The sequence below is a fragment of the Toxorhynchites rutilus genome, chromosome 3, assembly GCF_029784135.1.
Source record: "Toxorhynchites rutilus septentrionalis strain SRP chromosome 3, ASM2978413v1, whole genome shotgun sequence".
Taxonomy (NCBI): Eukaryota; Metazoa; Arthropoda; class Insecta; order Diptera; family Culicidae; genus Toxorhynchites; species Toxorhynchites rutilus.
The window spans coordinates 81,992,101-82,017,566 of NC_073746.1; the positions used below are offsets into that span (position 1 = coordinate 81,992,101).

At 36.5% G+C, this 25,466-nt stretch overlaps 1 protein-coding gene across 5 annotated transcripts in view; it reads right to left on the reverse strand.

The window, feature by feature from the left end:
• The window catches only part of LOC129778476 (troponin C), a 40,430-nt gene extending 15,798 nt beyond the window's left edge, over positions 1–24,632 (reverse strand). For 3 of the 5 annotated variants that reach the window (XM_055785391.1, XM_055785390.1, XM_055785387.1), the window contains exon 1: positions 24,110–24,133. In XM_055785391.1, the coding sequence (XP_055641366.1) occupies positions 24,110–24,118 (9 nt within the window). In that variant the 5' untranslated portion in view covers positions 24,119–24,133. Of the gene's footprint in view, positions 1–9,558; positions 9,741–24,109; positions 24,134–24,401 lie in introns of those variants that run through there. The other 2 variants (XM_055785392.1, XM_055785393.1) reach the window with 2 other exon arrangements.
• Between the last annotated feature and the right edge of the window lie 834 nt (positions 24,633–25,466).

The window sequence follows — 25,466 nt, forward strand, 5'->3', positions numbered from 1 at the left end:
AAGTCTACAAGTGGCAGCGTGGCAGTGGCAGCAGCAGCGGTTGTTTAGCGAAAGATAAATTCAGCAAGCATAAGCACCGCTGCTCAAGAGCAATGTCATGGATTGGCTAAACAAATATTTATCCATCGTTGCCTGCCGTTCGGTTGGCGAACTTCTTCGAGGAGAAACCAACTTTTGAACCCGTCCGCTGAGAGAGCGGAGATTTTCATCGAGATGCTGGGTGGCAATTTGATGTTCACGAGTTTGACTTCACTTCCGTGGAATGGGATGGGGTTGCCGACATGGCGAGGAACGGATTTATATGATTACGAGGGGATACAACAATAAATAGTAGGGTGGTTATTTCAAAGTTGAATAAATATACTCGGTTTCCTCTTAAAGTTTAATCGATGGAAAGATGAGATTATTTCTGTATGGGATTTGGGAGAGTGAAAAAGGCCGGTGTCATTTTCTGCCTTTATTGTCTCATCCGGTGGGTTATTTTTAAACACAGAAGTATTTTCGAAAACATTGACTTCGACGGCGGATCAATTTAGTACCTGTGAAAAACGCCACAATAAAAACACACCTCACTTTGAGGAAAGGCGTCGAGAAAAGTTTTCATCGCATCCGCGTTGTTTATATTCGTTGATTATGTTGGGTGTGAAGTGCTCAACACGCAACTTGTTGACTTACGGACGTAACATACACTAATGTTCGTTTGCGATGTGAGAACAAATATACAACCTTTGGTGTTTTCCGCAGTTTTTAGTTATTTCGTTGATTGTAAAAAAATGTTGGTGCGATGTTTAATTATTAGCTAATTCATTCTGCCAAATGCATGTACAAATAACCTCCATCATTCAAGAAGAGGGAGATGAGATCATGGTCGATTCATATAAAATTTGAAGTCATTTCTATGAGGTTTGATTACAAAAGAGTGATGCTAATGTGAACTATTCAAGTACTGAAGCGTGCGACATTCAGTGTGGACCGTCCTTTTCGAGGTGGGGCTGCATAACTCTAACAGGATGTTGATAAATGTGTTGATTCCACTCATTCCATGTTCACTCTCCATGTCATACAATTTTTGTAAATTATCACGCGTATCAACATAATTTATGTATTGATTGCCAAAATTAAATACACTTCATGTCATAACGTTAGAACCACTCGATTTTTCTAATTTCCAGAGATGTGCAAGGGGTCGGTTGAAATTATGTATCAAATTATGTAAATTATGTATAATAACTATCTTCGTTTTTGAGACATTTGAACTTTATCGTTTTCTTGAGGCTCGAAACATTCAAAAACCAAAACACCAGTGTTTCATGACTATATAACCAAATGATGTGACCAATTGACTGAAATTTTTCATGAATTACAACATGCGTTTCAATTCGTAGGACTTCCTTAGTTCTCAATAAATTCCAATAACCTGCGTGCTTTTAACAAAGCTACGGCACGTGGAAATTTGTATCTCGTTTAGGTACTTTTAAATCCTCATACTGCCTGCAAGTTGCATCTATTCTTCGTACGATCAGTCCTCATATGTTCTCGATTGGGCTTTGAACTGGTAAATAAGCAGGGTAGTCCAGAACGTGAAGCCCCAGCTCAAAAAAAAACCATATTAAGATCTTCCGACTTTTATAAACTGACACATCATCCTATTGGAATACCCAATCATCAAGGTGGTTTCTGTGCAAAAACGACAGCAAATGATTCAGGAATACCTCCTTGAACTTCTGACTGATCATTCGTGTTGAGAGAAAAGCCATCACAATCAGCCAGTTCTGGGAAAGTTCTCCCTACACAATCGATCTTCCGGCTCCAATGTTTCTCCAGAATAAAGCAAAACCAGGGTGACATTGCGCATTTCGAAACGAGTTATTTTTGTTTCTCTACGACATTTCTCTACGAGACAAATTTTGCTCTAAATCTAGTACACCGAAAATATGAACTTGAAAAATATACATAATACTAAAACCATTTCGATTTCAGTTCAAATTTTCTCGAAACGAGTTACTCGTTTCGAAATGCGCAATGCCACCCCAGGTTGGAATTCTTTTCATCAGAGAAAATCACCTGAAATAGTGAACCAGATGTGATTCACAGCGACGTGAATTTTAGATCCGCAATTTAAAAAAAAATGCTGTAAATTCTGCGAAATTGCTGTTAATTTTGTAGAGCAGTGATAGTTTTTCATCTGTTTCTATAGTTATGAATCCTGGCATTTTTTTTTTATTTTGAATGTTTCAAGCCTGAACAAAAGAATAAAGTTCAAATCTATATCTATAAAAATGGATTTCTGTCTGTCTGTCTGTCTGATTCTTATGGACTCGGAAATTGCTGAACCGAGCGACATGAAAATTGGTATGTAGGGGCTTTTGAGGCCGGGGAAGGTTATTATGATAGTTCGAGACCCCTCCCCCTCTCTAAGGTGGGGCTGCCATACAAATGAAACACAAATTTCTACATTACTAGGGAATTAATCAAGCAAATGGAACGAAATTTGGCATGTGGAGGTTTTAGGGTGCAATAAATGATTCTTTGGTGGTTAGATACTCCTCCCCCCTCTCTTAGGGGACGGCTACCATACAAATGAAACACAAATTTCTGTATTACTCGAGAATTAATCACCCAAATGAAACCAAATTGGGCATATGGAGGTTTTGGGGTGCAATAAATGTTTTTACTGTGGTTAGACACTCAACCCCCCTCTCTAAGGAACAGCTGCCATACAAATGAAAGACAAATTTCTGCATAACTCGAAAACTAATCAAGCAAATGAAGCCAAATAGGAATTTTGCTCGTTAGCTCTATTTTACTATTATAGAAATCGAGCAATTCGATAGCACCGAGCGAGTGATAGCTATCGATGCAAGTGTCAGAACTTTTCGAGTTGTTTGGTTCACTTGTTGTCTATCATCAGAGAATTATTTTGTTTTGGTTTGCGTCCCTGATATTTTCCTTTGATAAACATTTCAGAAACGCTTAAATATATGCAATTTTCAACACATGTTCGTTTGTTTTGATCAGTATTTGTTTTACGGTGCTGACAGAATAGTCTATACACGGTAAGTGTAGAATCCACCATTATTTATATTAATCATGTTATAATTTACAATGCAGAACTTTCTTCCAGCGCATTTTTCAGTGGCTGAAAATGAGAGGACAGAAAAATCACCACCAGTTGGAACGACTCTTGAACCAATGAAAGTGAATGTAAACATTGCTCGAGGTTTTTGTGGTGGCAGTTCAAATAGAATCCCTGTTAAGGAAAAGTGGGAGGAATTCAGTGAGGAGCTTAATGCACTGAGACCATCAATGCGTCTTCGTTCAGAATGGCAGAATGTGTTTCTTCTACGATACATATAACTTCATAATTAAATTTTATCATATTCTTTGAATTACTATCAACCGAATTTTCTACCTAAAAAATTGCTTATGCCTGCTAGCGTACATTAGTACGTGTTACTTTTGTCAGCAATTTTCTTTTTTATTGCTATACTATACTTTACAAACTTTCTATCTAAACTTTCTATGCCATATGCTAAAGCTGTCTTGCAAAACAATTGATGGGCTCAGAATGCAAGGGGTGTAAGTGATTTGATCGACTTCTCTTCATCAACTTTTCATTTATTTAATAACTCAACAGCAAAAACGTTCCAATTTAAGTTTGCGATGGAATCCGACCGATGAGGTTCTGACCTATCTTCCACATTGTCAAATACAGCTGGGAATGTATTTGCAGCTAAATTATGACCAAAAGAGAGAGTCGATGTAGAGAAATCGATCAAATCACTTACATCCCTTTCATTCTAAGCCCCTCAATTATGATTTTTTTTAAATTACAGATTTGGTTTGACATGAGGTGAAAGGTAAAGAAAACACTAGCACACAACAAGCGAGCCGCTACAATAAGAAATCGATGCTAAAAGAGAATCACATGCAAAAAAAAGTGGAGTTTATGTGTGACTCCTTATGGAATTCCATAGATTGCAGTTGTAAAAATACATGAAAAAAATCATTTTCTAATAGTTATATTTTTTATAAAGCAAACTGTCCATGATGTCGTATTTATTACACATCCATGCATGCATTATACTTATTGAGCTTCACTCGTTGAGGGAATATCAGTTTTCTCCAAAACATAACCATATTAACACTTTCGGAAATATAGATATTTATAATTTTCATAGCAGATGTCTCAAAAAAGATTTGGCATCCTTTCTATAGTGCTTTGTGAAACATTTCAAACTCTTTTCAAAATATTTCAGCACCGCCACTGACATTCGAGCAGAGTAACGAACCGAGCTGTTTTCCTCGATTTCTATAATTCCAGATTTAACTCAGTGTGATAATGATAGTGATTATATAAATCCTCGATTCGATTTCTATAATAGGGTACTATGATGGTATGACACCCCTCCCTTCTCTGAACCTATTTCAACCAAACATGACAATTGATAATTTTCGGAAAACTCTGAAGGAAATTGGGAAAATTCGAAAGAATCAATTCGCATGAGTTCTACAATTACATATTGACAAGCGTTGTTAGTCCATTTGATGTTTGCGGTCCGATTTAGGGCTGTCTTCATTCTATCATAATTTTCTGTATCAAACATTTATTCCATGTAACGGAGAAACATGTTATTCGCAAGGGGATGAAAAATTTTTGCACGAAAATTCTGTCTGAAAATAATCTGATATTATAATGTCGAGTTTTGGTAGAAGTACTGAACATTTATAGTAAAAAATAATTTTAAAGGGTAGATTACAAAATCAATCGATGAACAGTTCTGCGATTGGACCAATGAACGTGCGCTTAGTAGGAAAACGTGACCATTTCCTTTTTAGGGTGATCCAAAAAATCCATGTTTTCGAATTCTTGCCAATTTTTTTTTCTAAAATTCATAACTTTCGAACCACTGGACCAATTCAGATGTTCGACATATTAAATTGAAGCCAATTAGCTGGCCTTTTTTGGAAAAATACTACAGTTGCAGAAAATATGAATTATGTTTTCGTTATTATTGATTGTATTTGTTTTTCATAGTTTTCATGGTCTCGGGACCAAAGGCGCTATACTTTTTTATATTTTTCTGAAAGCTCAGGATTTTTACATAACATATCTCGAAACCAGGGAGGCGTTTTTTTCGTTTTTGAGTTATGATTTTTCAAAGTTAATCGATGGTCCGAAAAAACATTTTTTCCCATTCTTCCAATACAAAAAAATCATAACTTTTGATCTACTGGACCGATTCAGATGATCGAAATATCAAATTTAAGCCAATGAGCTAGTCTTGTTTGAAAAAATATTTCACTCTGAATAAAAATGGATTTTGTTTTCGTAATTATTGATTATATATATTTTTTTCATATCTCATATCGTTTCGGGACCAAAGGCGCCATTTTTTTCCGAAAGCTGAGGTTTTTTCACTTAATACATCCGAATACCAGAGAGGTGTTATTTTTCGTTTTTAAGTTATGATTTTTCAAAGTTAACATGTTTCTGTTTTCGTTCAATATTTCTATGCGACTAGACTGTATTTATGTGACTATAACATAATTAATTGGCAATTGTATTATTTTTTCAAAAAGGCTAGCTAGTAGGCTTTAATTTGGTATGTCGATCATCTGAATCGGTCCAGTAGTTCAAAAGTAATACATTTTTGAAAAAAGTCATTTTTGGGAAAAAAGGGAAAAATGATTTTTTGGACCCGATGATTACAACTTTGAAAAATCATAACTTGAAAACAAAAAAAAACGCCTCTCTGGTTTCGAGATATGTTATGTGAAAAATTCTCAGCTATCAAAAAAAAAAAATATATATATATAACGCCTTTGCTCCCGAGACCATGAAAAGTATAAAAACAAATTCAATCAATAATAACGAAACCAAAATTCAATTTTTTGATTGCAAATCTGGTATTTTCTTAAAAAAGATCAGCTAATCGGCTTTAATTTGATATGTCGATCATCTAAATCGGCTCAGTAGTTCAAAAGTTATGAATTTAAAAAAAGTCATTTTTTGGAAAAAGTGGAAAAAATTGATTTTTCGGACCATTAAAATGGAAATGGTCACCCTAACAAAAAAATTAAAAAAATACTGGTCTAATAATTTGCGACAAAGAACAAAATTTCCACTTTCCATGAAAATCTGAGAACCACTATATCGGTTTGACATGGAATGGCTGTATATCTATATCGTAATGCATCGAAATCCGAACTTTTCAGCGCTTGAGATGTTAATTTCAACTACTATAACTACTATCTTTATATATAAAAGAAGGATTTCCCACGTACGTATAACTCATCATCACGGGAGAACGGCTGATCAGATCTGCGTGGTCCCTATATTATTTGAGCTTGTTTCCACTCAAATTAGAATGATAGAATACTTTGGATGATATTTGAAATGATTAGAAAAAATTTACTATGCATATCTTTATACAGTGAAGTCTCGATTATATCACGCTCGAAAAAAAATTTCGGGTGATAAAATGTTTATCAGAGCTGCTATTTACTGTAACTATTTTCCTTTTTTTTCTTCAACTTCATCTTTCCCAACATCGGTATCTTCATCTTTTTCTAATGGATCATTCACTATACCGATAATTTGACTGTCGGAAAGTTTTGCATGAAATATTCTTCGAGGTCCGGTACCACTATTTGATTACCAGGATCAGTAATCATAAATAAGGTGGATACAAAAATTCTGTCTTCATTAACCAAATATGTATTTGTTTTGAATCACATAAAATTGTTTCTAAGATTTTGTGATTGTGGTTGACGTGCTGCCAATATTCAAATTGCTAGATCATTGAATGTTATTTTTTTTTGACTTGTCCAGTATTTCTGAATTTAGCATGATTAACATTTAGATTTTTTTTATGTATCACTTTTATGTTTTGAATTTGTCCCTGATTCATCATTCTTTTGGCGTTTGACACTCTTTAATCAGTCCATCGCCAGAGGAAATTTCATCTCCAAAAGCAATGGTGCGCAATGCAGTTATCTATTATCGGAATGCCCCTAGGTTGTAGTCTTTTCGGGAACTTCCAGAACAAACTGATTTTGAAAGCATTCAAGAAATAGTATTCGCTTTGAAACATCGAGAGTTCTTCAATTTTTCAATTATCATCAATGGATGTTTATTAATACAGGCGGGACTCGATTATCCGGGATTCGATTATCCGGAATTTTAGACTCGATTGTCCGGAGTATTTTATTTTTGATTTTTCTTATTTTTAGATCGGAAATTTTGAATAATTTGTATAATAATCAATATGGGTATAAAGGGTAGTAGAACACATTTATTTATGAAAAATGAAAACCCAAATTTCCACCATCACGAAATGGCGCTATTTTTTTCAAAGCCCCATCAATATGGGTATCAAATGAAATTGGTCGACTGGTAGAACAAAAAATCCAAATTCAAGATGACCGCAGTTCCCAAAAAAACAATTACTTTTTAATGGTTCCATTCAGCTTGCCCTGTTTGTATGTATGTTTGAGTGTTTGTAGGGTTGTCCCACATTAATAGAAAATTAACCCCGTTCTTGTTGACTAATTGATCTGAAATTTGGAACATACCTTTAATTCTACTGTCAGTATAAAACTGCGTATTCCATGATCTTGAAAAATACAATTTGGTCGCCACTAAAAAATGGCTGAAAGGCTTGACTTGGAGAATACACTACACTATGAACAACATACATTCGAAAAGGTCGCCGGAGCTAACTTCTTTCTTTATTTATTTTGACTTAACGTCTTTACAACATGGCCTGATTCACAATTTTTCTATTCTTGTGTATCGTTCTTTGCCTGGTGTTTTTTTATGGCTTGTAAGGCCTGCGACCAACCTCACTATCTCGCAGGAGAACCACACCCTAGACAGTTCCCCTTTACCAGTGCAAGCCAGAAAAACGATCTATGACGATAGAATTTCTGACTCGAACGGGAATCGAACCCGAAGCCCCCATCTTGGCAAGCGCAACGCTTACCGCTAGGCCATGGGGACCACATGACTCGATTATCCGGAGTGAAAAAAAAATCTTTTTTTTTCTTGCTTTTTTTGAGTCGTAGGAATAGAAAGAAATCCTTTAATTGAAAATAATGCCAGCAAAAAACAAGAAATTTGAATTTTGTTTCATTCCTGATCAGTCTTCTTTTTTGTTATACATGTGCATTTCCATGTATCATGCAAAATAAAATCATCCGATCAATTGCAATCTTATCCATCGACTGCCTAATCATAATTCGCTTCCCATATTTTACAACTATTGCCCCTCAAAACACTACTAAACAGCTGCCGACTTGCCATTACATGCCTCCTATTAAAGAGCATTTGACAGATTTATAAACACAAATTTACAAACCCCCCTCATTCGGTAGTACATTTTATGTGAAACTGGAATTCGAGAAACACAAACCAACCCGGTTGAACGAATCAAATAGCCAATGTTATTGCCGTGTTCTGGGACTGTTCAAACTTTTCGAACAAGGCAGTTTTCAAAACAAATGGCTGCAACCATTCCTCTATGTTTGTAACGCCACACGAGACCATCGCTAAGAACAACAATCGGCGAAACGTATGCGAAATTCTTGCAGCTGCAGCTTATATATTTTGGCAATATAACACAATGCACACACTTTCTATGGAAGGAACCGTTTTTTCCCTCTGCCAAACATGTTCTTATTTATGGCTCGCGTTTTGGGTTTCTGGAAATGGCCAGAGTCATTGCAGTGTCTCATCATGTGCTTTGATAAATTGCAGAGCAATTTGCATACTATTTTGGCAACAATGCAGTGCACTATAGTGGACATTGTGTCGCATAGGTGAAGTTGGGTACGAGCTTGGTCATCGTTGTTTAAATTTCATTTGAAGTATTCCATATTTAATATCGAATGTTCCTTGAATTTAATGTAATGAACACTAAGGGCCTGATTCTCGAATACACTTCACGGTGGAAACGGAATGAAACGTATCCGCGATGACAACGGTACGGTGTCGACATCTGGATGCGAGATTAGCTTCCCACTAAATTTATCATTATAATTTCAAATTATCTTCAGATGAAATTTTTGTATGAAATTATCATATCACATGAAGAAAACAAAGTTTTCCACTCACATTGAGTACCAGTTTGATACGAAGGAGTTAATTTCCATTAATGATTTTTTATTTGAAAAGTGCTCATTCTGTCTGAAAACTCATTATTATCTTCGACACTTCACTAACTCGTAAAACGCAGTTCAATGGCGTGCCGTTTGTTTTGATTCCACTGTGAAGTGTATTCGAGAATTAGGCCCTAAGTTTCACGTGAAAGATGATTCATCCACATCCGTGACACCCCGACACTAATAATCCCACATCTCATTATAACCCATGCATACAAAACACGATTAATTCATTCAACTTAATCAAATGCTCGCACGGTAGATATATTTCGTGTTTGATCCTCATCGCTACCGGAAACGCTGTAATTAACACTTAGTAATTATTCAAATTAATTATCTAATCCCTTACCGCGGTGATGACCCAACCGCAAATCACAACCTATGAAAACTTACATCGAAGACGCTGCTAGTTCGGCGAAGCTTTGCGGAAGCCAGCGTTATGCTTTGAATCTCACAACCCGCGAAAAGAACTATCGCTCTTCAATTCGTTTTCCAATGGGCACCAAGTCGAGAGAAAAGCGCGCGCGTGCTCCCTAACCGCGATAACAGGTCCTACGAGAACCAACCTAAATTTCGAACTGACCACTGGCTGTGTATTTCATGCTGTTTGGTCAACATACCGATCGCGGTCGAGCGGATCGCAATGTGAAAGTACCGACTAAAATCACTACAAAACAGTTGTTGCTTCACAACCACAACAAAGCGGTGCGATCCTAGCTCAATCCGGTCGGCACCGCCAATAGCAGATCAAAAAACCGAACGGAGAATCAAATTAGAGCCGTAATCGTTGTGTTCGATTGCTCACTCGCCGCCCCCGGTCCCTGTTTCCATACGAGGATGTTGATCAATGAAATGGTGGTGAGAAAAATCCGAAGAGCGGATACGCCGAAAAAATTGAATTTGTAAAGCTCTTGGCGATGTTAATAAGCAGAACCGAGTGGGAAGGAAAGCCATGTTTAGTCGCTCGTTGATCGGCATGAACGGACGATTAGGTTGGAAAAGGTTTTATTATATTTTTTTTCAAATTTGTTTCTTCAGCGCGGATCATTATTATATTTCAGCAAAAAAATAAAATGACGAAAAATGCAATGATGACTCAATTATAGAAAGCATCACTTTTCGGTGCAGTGTGTGTTGGTTTGGTATTTGATCTATCTAAAACGTAAATGACTGTAACTTTTAATATTAAAAATCAAATCGTCTACGTGATATTACTCCAATAAGAATATTTTCTGTTTTGATTTATAATGTTACAGTGATTGTGAGTTTGATCACATTCCATTCCACAGTGACTTCCAGAGAAGGAGTCATGACTGCTTCAGACGAGGACTTCAATTGCGTCAATATTGACAATTCAGTAGTCAAATTCATTCACATGAAAAGTCTTCTGTTATACCGTTTAGACTCGAACAATTTGCAAATCATTTCTAAACATTGTCGACTTTTAGTCTTGCACCAATTGTATTTTGTACGGATGAAACTTCAAACTAATTGATAGAATTGTTTTCAACGAAATTCAAGACAATCTTAGCGATGTAAGCTTACGTTGCGTAAGGCTTACGTAAGTTCTCGTAGTTTCTGCAGACTCAGGAATTTCCAAACAACGTGATAACCTAATAGGAGTACCGGTAAGTTTCTCCGTTTTTTTTTTCGAAAAATAATGCTTTGTTCTGCAAAAATCGTTACAAATTTAATATTCAAAGTACTGCCCATCGCTAGTCACAATTTTTTCCTATCTTTCTGGCAATTCACGGATCCCTTTGCGGAAATAATCGGCTGGTTTGTCGGCTAACCACGAATAGATCCAATTTTTGACTTCATCAAAATTGGAGAAATACTGGTCAACCAGGTCATGTTGCATCGATCGAAAAAGGTAGTAATCGGACGGAGCAATGTCTGGAGAATACGGCGGGTGGGATAGGACCTCCCATTTCAGCGTTTCCAAGTATGTTTTGAACGGTTTCGCGACATGCGGTTCAGCATTGTCGTACTGCAAAATAACTTTATCGTGTCTTTGCTCGTATTGTGGCCGTTTTTCATTCAGTGCACGGCTCAAACGCATCAATTGTCGTCGGTAGAGGTTCTCCGTGATGGTTTCATTCGGGTCTAGCAGCTCATAGTACACTACACCCAGCTGGTCCCACCAAATAGACAGCATTACCTTCTGGCCATGAATATTCCGCGTGGCCGTCGATGTTGGTACATGGCCGGGGTATCCATCGTTGCCCGACGTTTAGGATTATCGCCACTTTTCATCACCAGTAACGATTCGATGCGAACAAAACCCTTCCCTTTATGTCGTTGGAGTAGTTGTTCGCACGTGAAAAAACGGCGTTCGACGTCTCGTGGCTTCAATTCATACGGCACCCAATGATCTATCTTTCGGATCATTTTTTGAAAGAAAGATCAATCATTTTAATTACGCCATTTTAAAAAATTAGTCGTAATTTAAGTTGGTCATATAATAATGAAAATTGTAATTCTAAGTAGTTTCCATCATTTGTACCAAGTTTCAAAAAAATCGTAGAGGGTCGGGTCAGCAGCTGACTGATATGAGGTGGAATCGCTCTATACGGGAATTGTATAAATAAAAGTAATTGGCCATTTTGAACTTGGATTTTTCATGACCTAATGACACTTGTCAGGTCTTTTCATTTGATATCCATTTTGATGGGGTTTTGAAATAAAAATATGTATCACCGTTTTGGATTTGCATTTTCACAAATAAGTATGTTCTACTAGTCAAACCCTTTTCATTCGATACCCATTTAGATAAATTGAAATAAAATATCACCATTTTGTGATGGCGGCCATTTTGAATTCGCATTTTCATGAATAACTGTGTTCTACTAGTCAAGCCTTTACATTTGATACAAACATTGATGTGGTTTTGATATAATATGTAGTCCACCATTTTGAAGTAGCCGCCATCTTGGATTTTCAAGATCATAAAATACGCAGTTTTATAATGACAGCAGAGATAAAGGCGTGTTCCAAATTTCAGAACAATCGGTCTACAGGTAGGTGGTTAAATTTCTATTGATGTGGGACAACCCTACAGAGAAACATACGAACATATTTATAATAGGTCATAGTAAATAAAACCGTTTAAAAGTATAGTTTAAAACTATATTTTTATGTTTTTGATTTTTTGATTATTCTAGATATCCCATATTTTCATTTAAGTACCTATTCTATCAAATTCCGTTTGAAAAACCTATTCAAATTCAACGAGGAAAGTGTTGCCCACATCTGAGTGACCGGGCCTCCCAGGAAATACACCCATCACCCAGATTTGGGGCGATCAAAGTGTCAATATCCTTATTGACGATAATTCCGATGACAATCCGGCATTCATTCTATTATGTCAAGTTGAATAACAGTTATCCTCACGTTTGATATACCGAATCGACAATGTACTCCATATAGAGAGCTAACTCGTATATCTCCCAGTTTTAATGTATCGCCTGCCTAAAGGGTGTGTCACATCAAATTGCATCACGGAAAAAACGCTGTAGAAATTTAATTTTTAGGAATTATATCTTCAGCTTTCGCTTATAATCAGATAAGAGTGTATAGATCACGTTGGCCATGCTTCACTGTAAATTTTTCGTAAATTTGGAAAAATGTCGTCGAACGAAAAAGAGCGTCGTGAATTAATCCTGCGCACTCATTTCGAGAATCCGGAGTTGTCACATCGGGACATCGGTAAGATGCTGGGAATCGTCCAATCCACGGTCAGCAGAGTACTAAAACGATACTTCGAGAACCTAACCATCGACCGGAAGGTGAAGAACGGCAAAAATGGATGGTCCGTCAGTGAAAAAGATCACAAGCGCGTAGTTAAGCAGTTTAGACGTGATCCGAGAAGTTCGGTCCGGGATGTCGCCAATAAGCTGAATTTGTCAAGTTCATTCGTCCAGCGGACCAAGCAGCGGGAGGGCCTGCGTACATACAAGGTTCAGAAGGCTCCTAACCGCGACGAAAGGCAAAACATGGTGGGGAAGACGCGAGCCCGGAAGCTGTACACCGAAATGCTGACGAAGCTGCATTGCCTGGTAATGGACGACGAAACCTACGTCAAAGCGGACTTTCGTCAGTTGCCGGGCCTGTTGTTCTTCTTCGCAGAGGACACATTCAGCGTTCCGGAGGAGATTCACAAGCAGAAACTATCCAAGTTTGACAAAAAGTACATGGTGTGGCAAGTGATTTGCTCTTGCGGAAAGCAGAGCGCCCCCTTCGTGATGACCGGCATGGTAAACAAGCAGGTTTACCTTAAGGAGTGCCTACAGAAGCGCTTACTACCACTATTGAAGCAGCACGAGGGCCCGACCATCTTCTGGCCGGATCTGGCTTCGTGCCACTATTCAAAGGACGTGTTGGAGTGGTACGAAGCCAACGGGGTCACCTTCGTGCCAAAGGAAATGAACCCGCCCAACGCGCCGGAGCTTCGCCCAATAGAGAAATATTGGGCGATTATGAAGCAGGCCCTCCGGAAGAACCCAAAAGTTGTCAAATCGGAGGCGGACTTCAAGAGAAAATGGATTTCTGTTCAAAAAAAACTACAACCTGACGTTGTACAGAACCTTATGGACGGGGTAAAGATGAAGGTGCGAGCATACGGGCTTGGGCTCGAAGTATGAATAAAAAGAAAATGCCAAAAGTTGTTTAATAGTTTTTATTTTACTGTCTAAAATTTTCAAAAGGTTCGGTCTACTGGGCGAATTTATACAGCGTTTTTTCCCTGATGCAATATGATGTGACACACCCTTTAGTTGTTGATGTCTTATATTAATTCATCTGCATTCCTTCCGCGATATAATTCCACTATCACTTCCTAATTGATTGGTAAATGGTAAAGGTTGGGGAAAAATATCCATTCATTTTTGTCCCGGTACAAACATCACAAAAATAATCGAAGTTGACCGGCATGTTAGTAGTCGTAGCATCACACAGGAGCTAAATATCGACCATAAAACAGTTTTAAATCAATTGCGCAAAGCTTTACTCAAAAATAAGCTCGATGTTTGGGTACTAAAACAATTAACACAAAAAATCATGATGAATTTCCATCTGCGAAGCTTTGGCCAAACAGAATGAAATCGACCCATTTCTTAACACGTTAAGCCCCGCGTCGGTTCCTGGGGACTGACACTGATTTTATCGTCTTTTTTGCGACAAACGCACCGAACCAACAGTAGATTTTACGCTCGGAGAGTGTCGGTATTGGGAGCGACAACAATCAAGCTACAAAATGATATTCAGAAAAGTTCACTATCGATTCGCTGGGATCGACATGGGCCAGACGGAAAGTTCATTGTCTGTCCCCTATTTTGACCGTGGCTCAACGTGTTAAACGAATGGTGACTGGGGATGAAAAATGGGTCATATACGATAATATTGTGCGAAAATGATCGGAGTGGCCAGGAAGGTTCCACTGTGTATTTGGTGGTACTTGAAAAGAAGAATTTATTATAAGCTGCTTCCGTATGGCCAAACACTGTCGACAACTGGCAACTGTTTGAAGCAGGTGATTGACCAGAAACGACCAGCATTGGCCAACCGAAGGAGTGTTGTATTCCATCAGGACAAAGCAAAGCACCACACGTCTTCAGTGACTCGCCAGAAACTACGGAAGCTTGGTTGGGAAGTATTGATGCATCCACCACCATATAGTCCGGACCAGATACCAAGCGATTACCATCTTTTACTCGTATTACAATACTTCCTGAGTGATAAGAAATTGGTATCAAGTGAAGATTATGAAAATTGATTACTAAAGTTTTTCGACAATAGGAACCAAGAATTTTATCCTTATCATCCTCCAACACTTCAACATCAGATAGGTCTTTACTTATCACCCCTGTTATCGAAATCCTAATTATTAACCACCTAAACCACTAAACACAATTACCCAGCCACCCCACGGTCAACATGCGATCTGAACGAGTTTAAGGTCAACGATTGCATGAAATCGGAAGGGCGTGGATACTTTGTTTATTATTTACCACGATGCGGAACGATGTCCAAGAATCAAGAGTCGATACTCAGGGGCGGCATCACAGTCACTTTTCCAACAACGAGAACGCGGCGGAAGCCGGGGCGAGTCGAAACATCCCAGATGTGAATAAATGATCGTGCAATGATGGGCGAATATTGACGATCTTGGCGATCCGATTCGGCAGGATGTGGTTGGAGATTAATGTCATGAATTATTGACTGCAGTGGTCAGAGCAGGAGCGGTGTGTTTATAATGAATTATAAAAACGTATAAACTTAAAACTCAACTACCAATCATTGCGGGGTTATTTGATGCAGCAATTTGGCAGTGGGTATCAAAAATGTTTATTTTTGTACGTTTCGGAAATAGAACGAAACCGATACCGCCGCCGCCGCCGTCACCACTGGCAGTTGTGTGATGGAACACTTGGGGTAATTGGCGAATGCATGCATCAGAGGATATTTATTGTGGTTTTTCAATAATTAACATTATAGACATACACAAACGTGTGAATTATAATACACTGTATTATAATTGTGTGTTCGTCATTACATCCGCATTGAGTTATAATTTCCTTTGTCAAGATGTTGACGGAATTTAATTCATTTTTTACCATCGTAAACACCAGTCTCTCAAGGACTACATCCGGGATCTGAAGGGCTCTGTTCTGCCTTTTACGCACAAATATCATTATCACGATGGAAGATTAGACGTTTTTCAATCAAATGTCGTCAACATTCTTTCGAAAAGGGAGACGGTAAATAGTATTCAAATCCCTAACGTTTAATATTTTTTCCTCGTTTCACAAACACTCACAACTCACTTTGTTTTAATTTGTTAATTTGAGTGAAAATTCGTGAACCCTAGAACCTACTTGAATATTTTCAATACAATTATCTAAAACTGACAGTCATCAAAAACGCCAAGTCGTGGCCAAGTTGATGAGAAGCAACGAGGGGTTACGGTAATCGTCAACAATAATTTACTTTTCAGAACCATAATACCGTTGTTCATACAAACAGGGGAACCAAACTTTGGATCGAGGGGCAGAAAATAAATTTACTGGTCAGGTCAGCTCGTTTTCCGATTTCTGCTACTGTAGATGAGCTGAAAACAGCTATTTCGGAGCTATGGGAATATATCGAGAAATCTGCAAAATTTGTTAAATAGAACGCGCAAATAGTAATCGAAACGGTAATATGAAATTCAAATCATAGTGAATATGAATATAGTCTCATAGACCACAGAAATAAGTTCGTTTAAAATTAGAGAAAAAAAACACGGAACGATTCTTTTGATCTGAATTGGTTTTTGCAAACAAGTACAGGTCGGACTCGATGATATACAGTTTAAAAACAATATTTTTCTTTACATTCAAATCTGACTTATTTCGAGTATGTATCCTTTGAAAGTTAAGGTGGAATTGGGGTGGATATTATATGTACAGTTGGGTAAAAATCGTGATTTTTGAAGATTTTGTTGAATTTTCACCAGGCATTGTTTATATTCATATTGCAGCGAAATTAAGAAAGATAGAAGTTTGGTGTCAAAGAGCAAATTGTAGAGCAATTTGGGAGTTTTAATTTGGTTGATAGAAACAATCAAGTTCAATATAAATTTTTTGGATAAAATCAATAATTACACATTAAAAATTATCAACTATGAAATTTTCACTTCCAAAAAGTTATTTTAATCTACTAATTTAGATGTTCCACCACTATATCCTGAACTAAATTTTCTCATCTTTCAAATGAAAGCAACAGAATTGGCTTACGCAGCGTACTCTTCAGTGTAGAGCCAGTTTGAGGCAACAGAGTTCTAAACAAAAAAAAAGTCCTATAACTCTGTCATTGTCAATTCAAACATATGCGTAGAAGGATTTTTGTCATCAAATATAATCATCTATCACCTTCTGAGAGATTCTGAAAAAAAATATTTTTTTCATGTGAGAAAGATGTTTTATGACTTTAAGGGGATGGATCAAAAATTAAATTCTTCTTCTATTTTCAATGAATAAAAAATATACGCATAAAAACGAATAAAATGAATTTTTTTTTTTGACTCGATTATATACAGGATTCGATTATATACAGTGAAAAGAAATCGAAGACTGTATATAAACGAGTCCGCGCGAGTCGAGTCGAGTTTATTACTACAAATAGCAATAAGCTTTCTTATTGTGCTATTGAAAAAGTTAGTGCTATTGAAAAAGAAGTAACCTGTATTTCTGGCAAATAAAATATATGCGAAATAGAAAGTTGATTAACGATAAGTGAATAACGTTTAATTTCTACACCCAAAGTTAATTTTTAGAACATTTTCTGGCATCCCGATTTATTACATTAAATGAGCTGAAAGATAACATAAAATGTTCTACTCCCCAATACATGTATATCATTTGTATAATATATATGCTAGATCCAATATGAGGGAGCGAAACAGGAGACACATTTAAATGAAAGCTTTTCGTATAGTTTGCCAAATACGCGGCCCATACAGAGAAATATATATTCTCGTTCACGTTCTTCTTTATCGGCTTAGAAAACACCTTCCAACTTCAGTTTATGATGATGTGTAATATTATCACGCTTCTTTATAATAGCGCTGGCAGCTATATGGATAGCGTGGTCGTGTGAAGTAACTTCGCATTCCAGCCGGCCTTGGTTCGATCCCCATTGACGTCGCATGGACTCTTTTTTTTCGCACAATCCCAAATGAAAAGAGAAAAGAAAACAGAAAGAGATGTCTGCTCGCATACATACAAACCATTTTTAAGCTTCAAAATAGCTCATTATTTGCGCATTTGACTCTCATGACCAGGAAATGGCATCTTTTCTGCCAAAGATGGCATGTTTTCTGCCAACGCTAGTTTGGGTGTACAAATGACGAAAGTAACTCGATTGATCGAAATACGTCGTGTTACGTCTCTTGACCGGTAACCTATCTACATAATAAGTTGAATTTATACAGATTTATTAGACTTTTCAAAACCAATTAATCTGTGATACAGATTACATTTTTTTTTGGTTTCTTACAGAAATTACAGATTTTTTAAAATAACCTTCCAATCTAACCTATTCTATACATATATATATTTAAGATAATCTGCCGAAATTGTTCTATTTTGAGATATCGGACATTTCATATTAGGTTCATTATGTTTTTCTAACAATCGGTTTGGACGCTCCCTAACAATATATTACAATACAATTTTAAAATTACCTATAGATGAATTTCATACCAACTCGACTGTCCATTGGCAGCAACATCTCAGATTGCAGATGTTGTGGATATAAAGACATTAGTCATTTAAGCAACTTTGCATACTTGAAATGTTCGAAACATAATCAGACTACTTTTTGAAAAGTCTCAATTTTTTATTCTTCATTTTTTACAAAAATTTATAACTCAAAAACCATAATGTCTACAAAATTCTGGTCTAAGTATGAGATGTAGTAAATTGTTAAAAATTTTCATAAAAAATACCAGAAATTAAAAAAAATACACTGAAAAAAGTATTTAAAAAATTGAAATTAATTTTCATCAAAAATTTATTTTCCTAAAATCTCAAAAAAAAAATGTGAATAGCCCTTACAATTTCCAACAAGTCTCCAATACATCGGAATATGGGCACTTTTACAAGGAAAAAACAACTTTTTCATGTTTTCTTTTTGACAAAAATACCACTAATCCTAATTTTGTTTAAAGTCAAGATAGCAATATAGCGCATTTCACAATGTTTTAATGTTTTATTAAAATATCAACTTTTGAGGAAGACATCAACTTTTTATTTCTGACGTGACGTATTGGAAATTGTAAGGGCTGTTCATATAGAACTCCGGAGCTGTCCGTATACTAAACATTAGCTTCATAGTAACTTTATGTACCCTTTTCAACCGTGGACAATTATCCAGTTTTTGAATTGTTGTCTCATTACGCTACATTTTCATTCATTACAATTATTACATTTTTGTATGTACCTGAAATATATTATAATAAAGGTATTTACGATGCGCGATGTAAACATACATGTCCTGATAACTGAATAAACTTCCATTATACCTCAATGAAACATTGATTATTTTTTCTACTGTGTATGTGCTTGCTGACTTTACCTGGATACCAATCAATAATGAATATACCAATCAATAATACTAATCTAAAATTGCTTTAAAATTGGACTTATAAATTCAATACAAGTGTCAATACAGATTTTTTGGGAATAAAACACTAAAATAAAAAGATTTTTTCAAACCATAAACACAGATTTTATTATGGAAATCCTGCACAGATTTACACACCTTAACACAGATTTTTCAGATTTTTTGAAACCAAGAATCTGTAGTCACAGATTACAGATTTTTTGGATTTCATACAGAATATACAGATTTTTTCAAATAACGTTTCAATATTACTAATGGCTTCAGGTCAATATTTCCATTTCTATATTTTATGAAATGAATTTCTTTTTGACATTCATATGTAGCGTGATGTCTTGCTTTCTCATGTTCGGTATAAGATGAAAAAATGTAAAAGTCGAACAAAAATTGTTTGGCGTGTAATAAAAAAAATAGAATGAAAAAATACATAGTGAACAGTGAATGCGACAATTAAATGAGCGCTCATACTGTTGTTAAACTCCAATTTGCTTAGCTCTTGTTTTGACGATTGAGAATATCTGGAAGAACCATAGGCACGTTTTGGAGTACTTCTTCCGGGAATTGAAAAATTTAACACTGATCATTTCATGGAAATTGTTCATTTCGTGCACTTATTTTTCAATAAATTCTTGACGAATTTATGAGTGTCGCTATAGATTAGGATACTCCCCATTCATCTATTACAATAAAGAGGATTATAAAATTTTCAATAGTTAAAATGCTAAAATAACATTGAAATGAGATCTTCGAATTTCCCATAAATTTGTGTAGCCTGCAATCCGTTTCTCTAACATGGACTAGGATATCGGTATAGTCCGTGTTAGGAGAATGCATTTTATAGATATATCGACGTGAATCACAAATTAACTTTACTTACGATTATAAACTACGAATGAAATGCTTTAATCCGGTGGCATAATTTCTAATCCCATTTCAAAAATTTCAAATCCCCCATTATTTTTCATCCCTATAAGCAAACGAGCGGAATAAGCATTTTAATTTCTTGACCTCTTTCACATCGCACATTGCTAGATTGTTGATTGGTTATATTCATATGATTAGTTAACTTGGCTTCCCCTAATGACATAGGAAAAACTCTACACAACCTATCCAGAATTAACTTTAGGGCTTCAGATTAAATTAAATGAGGATTATGGTCTGGACATTCGTTTTGTGTGATATTTAAAATAAATGTTGAAACCGAAACATTTATAATGAAAGACATTACCGGTCAAAGATATTTCATGGCGACCGTGACTCCAGAAGATCGCGGTGGTGACCAAAGATATTACAATCTCACGGAACATTAGTCACAGGGTTGTCATATATAGCATATTCTGTATTTTACAGATTTTTTTGAGATACAGAATCTGTACACACAGATTACAGATTTCCAGCAAAGATACAAAATTTGCTGATTTTTTTTTACAGAATTCATCCGCAACAAGAAGACTCCTCTTCGACCAATCCATTTTTTTAACTAAGTTTTTCTAAGAAGTCACATGATATCTACGTTGGAATTGAGGCTGTAGAAACAGCTACTGAACTGGGTTAGAATAACTTTTAGAACCATCTGCTGCAATGAATCGTCAAACGGTTGAACAATTTAAGTTGAAATGTAAATGTAAATATTGACATATTCGTTGACAGTTATACAGATTTGGAATTGTTTTGCCTTATTATGCTATATGTTATAATGAGAGAATTTACGTAGCTCAATGTAAAAAGCATACTCCGGTAACGGTTTAAACGAATATTACACCTCAATGGAGCATTGTATAATGTATATGTTTTATGGCGCTACATGAATACCATCAACATCGTCAAATCAGTAAGGGGCTGTCCACATACCACGTGGACACAAAAATCACGATTTTAGACTCCCCCCTCCCCCTCCGTGGACAAGCGTGGACATTGACCAGACCCCCTCCCCCTGTTGTCCACGTGGACATTCCTGAATATTTTTTATTAAAAATTACCAATCGAGGTGTTTAGATTGCACCCTTATTCCATTTCAAATTTATTTAATATTAGGTTTTATTTCTCAGAAGGGACTGTTTCAAATGACTTTTTCACTCACGCGAATAAAAAATTAGGAGTTCAAGGATTCAGAGGTGAATGAACTGAAAAGTTTAAAGCCTCTTTAAAACAAAGAATGTCAATAGGAGTTTAAGGAAGTATTCTTGAATCATTCGCTGCCGTTTTTTGCACCGAAACCACCGTGTTATTCCAACGGAATAAAGCATCATTTCATTAAAGTCGGAAGTCCTTTACATGGTTTGTAGGACTGGGGCTTCGATTCTGGACTACCCTGCTTTTTAACCAGTTCTCACCCCAATCGATAACTTATGTAGATTGATCGCACGAAGAATAGGCAGTATGCGAGTTTTGTTGAGCTCAAACGAAGCCTCCGCGTGAAGCGCGATTCAAAATTCCACATGCCGAAGCTTGGCCGAATACGTTGTTTGCATTGATTGGAAAATAAGGATGGCCTACGAATAATAAACTTGTTATAATTCGTGCGAAATTTGTTGTTGATTTTGTAAAGAAGTGACGAGTTTTAGAATATTTTTTTTTAATATAAAAACAGCATTTTGAAACACATTATTCAGTAGATACATATCTAAAGTTCACAACGAATTAAAAATATCTTGTTTATCTTTCATTATCATACAAATTAGTCATCACTGCTCTTTCAAGTAAAAATAATTCCGACCAGTATGGCACCCATGTCCAAATTGAATACGACCGCAAAGGGTTTATATGCAATTGTGTATATATATAAGGATAATCATTAATTTGACATTTTTATACAATTTTGGTACATAGTCATGATTTGCAACTAGAGTATGCATTTTGCATGATTTATTTAAGAGTGAAGAAAATCCTCTGACACCAAAACTAGAGCAAAACGGTTCAAGGAGAATGTTGACGGTTCACAACCTGAAGCTCCAGTCATACTGACTTTTGGAAGAAGATTGTTTGGACCGATTAGAGTAAGTTTGAGGTTAAAAAACACAAAAAAAAATTCAGCCTGAAGTCTGGGCTATCTAGTCTACTCAAGCAACAGTTAAACACGGTGGAGAATCGTTCCTTGTGGGGGGTTGTTTTTCTTGGAATGGGGTGGACAATCTCGTCAAGATCGATGTAAAGAAGACTGCTGAGTCCTACGTCAATGTCTTGGAGGAAAACTTAAAGCTGTCACTCAGGAAAATGAATATAAAATCTATATCTTCCAACAGGACAATGATCCCAAGCACACCTTGAAGGTGCGCTATTTTCAGTCCAAAGAGATTAAAATGCTTGAGTGGCCATCTCAGTCCCCAGACCCCAACCCCATAGAGCATCTATGCACAATACTGGATGAAAAAATCCAATGAGTTGGAGTTTTATATAAATTTGGAAATGAATACAAACAATGACTTGATTACATCCTTTCCATTGTAAGAAATACGTTCATTTTCAAAAACAAAAAATAATGAAAAAGTGTTTTGCGTAATGCTGTTTACTTTTTCTCTTTCCAACACTTTACATAGGATATTTGGTAACATATCGAGAAGCTCTTGATCAACCTGATAAATCTTCACAAACTGCTTTATGATTAGTTCTCTGACACCAAATTGCTAGATTATTTACTTCTGTAGCAATATCAATTTAAGTATCTTCAAAAACCACGAATTCTACCATTGTGTTCACACTAACAAGTATTTGAAAAAAAAAATCAGGCAGCTCAAATTTTTTATTGTCAAATACGCGGAACAAGCAGGATAGAAAAGTTTGAAAATTCTTGAAAATGAAAAAGAGATTTCGTTGATTTTTAAATATAGATGTGATTGTTTTTTTCTCAAATATTTATTTCACGTATCCACGTGGACATTGACTATACCCCTGTCCCCCTCACCGAGCACAATCGTGGATATTTTGGTAACCCCTACCCCCCCTAAAGTTGTCCACGTGGTATGTGGACAGCCCCTAAGAACTATGCAAAACAATAATAATAAAGCTGAAATTATGGCTTTAAATTGGACTTAGAAATTCAATACAGATTTTCTGGAAAATAACTAAGACAAAAAGATTTCTTCAGAACAAAAACACAGACTTTACTATGGCAACCCTGCTCCTGACACGTGTACCACATATGGCACAAGCAGAGATGTCAACCTGTCTTATTTTTGGTTGGCCACCATATTTTACAAGTCAAACTTGATAAAATTGTTAAACATATTTGATTAACCTAATAAAACTGATTCTATAGAAGGAAAACAGTCCATTTGACTTTTGATTTTATCACCACATTTGCCAAGACTGAAAACCTTCAAATCATGATCGAAACATTATTAAAAGTAACTGTTCAATTTCATGCTTATTTTCTACATTCACTGAGTAGGAAAGTCTTCTGATGGAAAATTCTGTAGCGAAACTCAATTTACGTTCGTGTCTACCGCTGAGCATTATGATCTATCACATGACAAATGTGTCGGATGCATGCCAACGATCTGCCGTCATGAAGGATATGATTCACTTCTGTACACCCTCGACTCAAAATTAATTTCACGTTATGATGATTGCACTGAGACACCCTGGACACCTACGGCAATTAACCTTCAACCAGATGATCAAACACCTTATTAAATATTTATGCGACACAGGTTGAGAAAAACGTCATAGAATGAGCCTCCTCGTCTCGACAAATGTGTGCATTCCAAAACTATAGCACAAACTTTTAACCTAACCGAGCAATTTGAATGATTGATTGCAGTTCGCGAACTATAATCATTTTCACCTTTCCCATTTCTGTTGTGGTTTTGTTCACTGCATCCAACTGCATCAACCACCCACGTTCGAGAAAAGCGAATGAAATACTGCATCGATATTCGAGAGAAGGACTTCACTGCGAAATAAACTTCCGAAACAATTTTCTACCCGATTTACGATCGCGATTGTTGATGTTTCCTGTTCGAAAACCAGCGATTCACGTTTGCTTCTTGTATACGTCTTGCTTCATGTTCATAACAATCGATTATCCATTGAAATGAGGTGCACTACCAAATCCTTACTTGGAAAAAAACATTTACCATGGTTAACTAGTAGAATTCGAGAAATTTGTTGTTGAAACTTTCACTCCAACGAACCACTCGAACAAGCGATGGATTTTCTCCCGCAACGATTCACGCTCGATCCACTCGTTGCAGGATGCGAGACTCTGTCACAGGACCTTACGGTAGCCTTGCGCTGACGAACCGACGTGGACGGACGTGATGGGTTAATTAACCGGGAGCCGTTCAATAACTAACTAAAGCGAAAATATCATTCAACATCATTTATATTTAAAAACTCCTCCACACAATGTGAAAAGATGGAAAAGATGCAGCAAAATCGCGACGTCGTGAGCCCCCGGTTTGGAATCCTCGCGATCGGGAGATCACCGAGAGGGGCGGCACCAAAAACTGAGCAGCAAATCGCTATAAGTAGCTAGAAAAACGTGTGCATTTGCTTTTGGAATACGAACCGTTCGCTTCATCTCATCGGGATTTTTTTTTTCACTTCTTTCTGGGGAGGGTGCTTTGAAGCAGGCGCTGCGGTGCTTTTGCATAGATGTTAGCTGGTTGGGTGACCGATTTTCAGTTGGCCAACGAATCGAGATGACGGTGTCACGAAGACAGAGCAAATAGGTTGTAGGAAAGATAATATGAACGTCTCAATGGGAGCACCTGCAAATAAGGTAGATTTGGCAATTTTCATCCCTTGATATCATAGTGCTGAAGCATAGTGCTAGATGAGCGTGAATTCCAGTTTATTCAGTGTTTCAGAAAACTTGCAAGAATCATGCAAATATCGGCATGCATTGCAAAAACGGGATTCACAAGCGTTGTTACATCACAATATAAAAAAAAATATTTTTATTTAAATATGAACGTATTCTACGTTTGGTAGGAAGCCATATATGTACTGATTAACCATAACCTCATGGAATGGTTGAATAGGTGCTTTTGTTGTACAACGAATAAATATAATATTTTCTTTTTTGTTTCAGAAGAGCAGAGATATCATATTCATGGTTGGCGTCCATGACTGGAAAAATATTCCATCGATTCATTTTTTATTTAAATATATAAATGACTTGATGTAAAATTCACTAT